Source organism: Callospermophilus lateralis, chromosome 3, assembly GCF_048772815.1.
Source record: "Callospermophilus lateralis isolate mCalLat2 chromosome 3, mCalLat2.hap1, whole genome shotgun sequence".
Classification (NCBI taxonomy): Eukaryota; Metazoa; Chordata; class Mammalia; order Rodentia; family Sciuridae; genus Callospermophilus; species Callospermophilus lateralis.
The window spans coordinates 80,078,616-80,080,404 of NC_135307.1; the positions used below are offsets into that span (position 1 = coordinate 80,078,616).

Here is a 1,789-nt window from a genome sequence, read left to right on the forward strand (position 1 = left end):
AAAAAAGTGAATATGATGTGATAAAACAGGAATAGCATGAAGCTAAACATGAGGGAGTATTAGTGAGAGTGATAGCATTACATACAGGAGTAAAGACATGAGGAAAACAAAGGTCATGAGAAATTGCTTGAAGTTTGGGGAATTCCATGAGCAGGAGTAATAAACTGTGAAGGAGAAATCAGAGTTCATTTCCATGCCCTTTCCCCTCCATCATCATATTATTCCAGAGAATTCCTACTCCTCCAGTGATCTTCTGATTCCTAATTTTATTATTTATTTATTTTATTTATTTTTCTTTGGCCTAATCTCTTTTTCAAACCCAGAAAATTTTAGAGAGTCTGGGAGTTAGAAGCAGTGGCTTACTTTTGCAGCTATAGTTGAATGGCAAAAGGGTTTGTCATTGCTCAGACAGTATTTCTAGCTTACAAGTTGAAACTCATGTAGCCAGTGATTTCCTACAAAGCTTGTTTTTTGTTTTTTGGTTTGTTTTTTTTTTGTTTGTTTTTTGTTACTTTCCTTTACCAGGTAATGCTTGAGACAGTCCTGCTCTCTGAGACAATGGATGGAGCCAACCACTCGGTGGTGTCTGAGTTTGTGTTCCTGGGACTTTCCAACTCATGGAAGATCCAGCTTCTACTTTTCCTCTTTTCTTCTGTGTTCTACTTAGCAAGTCTAATGGGAAACCTCCTCATTTTGTTCTCTGTGACTTCTGACCCTAACCTACACTCCCCCATGTACATTCTGCTGGCCAAGCTCTCATTTCTTGACCTGGGAGGTTGCTCCATTGCAACCCCCAAAATGATTTATGACCTTTTTAGAAAACACAAATCAATCTCTTTTGGGGGTTGCATAGCTCAGATCTTCTTTATTCATGCTATTGGGGGCACAGAAATGGTGCTGCTCATAGCTATGGCCTTTGACAGATATGTGGCCATATGTAAGCCCCTGCACTACCTGACTATCATGAGCCCACGAATGTGCATTTTCATTTTGGTTGTTGCCTGGATCATTGGCCTCATCCACTCAGTGGCCCAATTGGCTTTTGTTGTAGACCTGCCCTTCTGTGGCCCAAATGTACTGGACAGCTTCTACTGTGACCTCCCTCAGCTCATTAAACTTGCTTGCACAAAGACTGATAGACTGGAGTTCTTGGTCACGGCCAACAGTGGACTCATCTCTGTGGGGTCCTTCTTCATACTGATCATTTCTTACATCTTCATTCTGGTTACTGTTCAAAAACACTCCTCAGGTGGTTTATCCAAGGCCCTCTCCACTTTATCAGCTCATGTCACTGTGGTAATTTTATTCTTTGGGCCATTGATCTTCTTCTATACCTGGCCTTTCCCTTCATCACATGTGGACAAATTTCTTGCTATCTTAGATGCAGTTATCACTCCTTTTCTGAATCCAATGATCTATACATTTAGGAACAAGGAGATGAAGGCAGCAATGAGGAAACTTTTCTATCAGCTTGTGGGTTACAGGAAGATGTCCTAAACACTCTAAACCAAAATGCAACTCTACACTCAACGACGATGGGAAAAATAAAGTCATTGAAATTTTTGATCGAGTGCACTACATTACATTTAGGTATGTCAACATGCTCTTGTGTATCTCTAGTATTCTCACCAAGTAAGGAGACAGGGATCTAGTAGTGGACTTCCCATGCTACAGACCCTGCACTGGTTAATAACATAAATCATTAAATATTCATAATAATAACACAGTGAGTATTTTTACTTTGATAATTTTTAAACATAACTAAGAGATGCTTTCTGCTCATTCTCTT

At 39.8% G+C, this 1,789-nt stretch overlaps 1 protein-coding gene across 1 annotated transcript; it reads left to right on the forward strand.

The window, feature by feature from the left end:
* Positions 1-546: 546 nt before the first annotated feature.
* Positions 547-1,497, forward strand: LOC143393946 (olfactory receptor 4F3/4F16/4F29-like). Its single transcript, XM_076848439.2, has one exon. It carries the CDS (start codon positions 559-561, stop codon positions 1,495-1,497), a length of 939 nt encoding a protein of 312 aa, XP_076704554.2. The 5' UTR covers positions 547-558.
* The last annotated feature ends 292 nt before the right edge of the window (positions 1,498-1,789 follow it).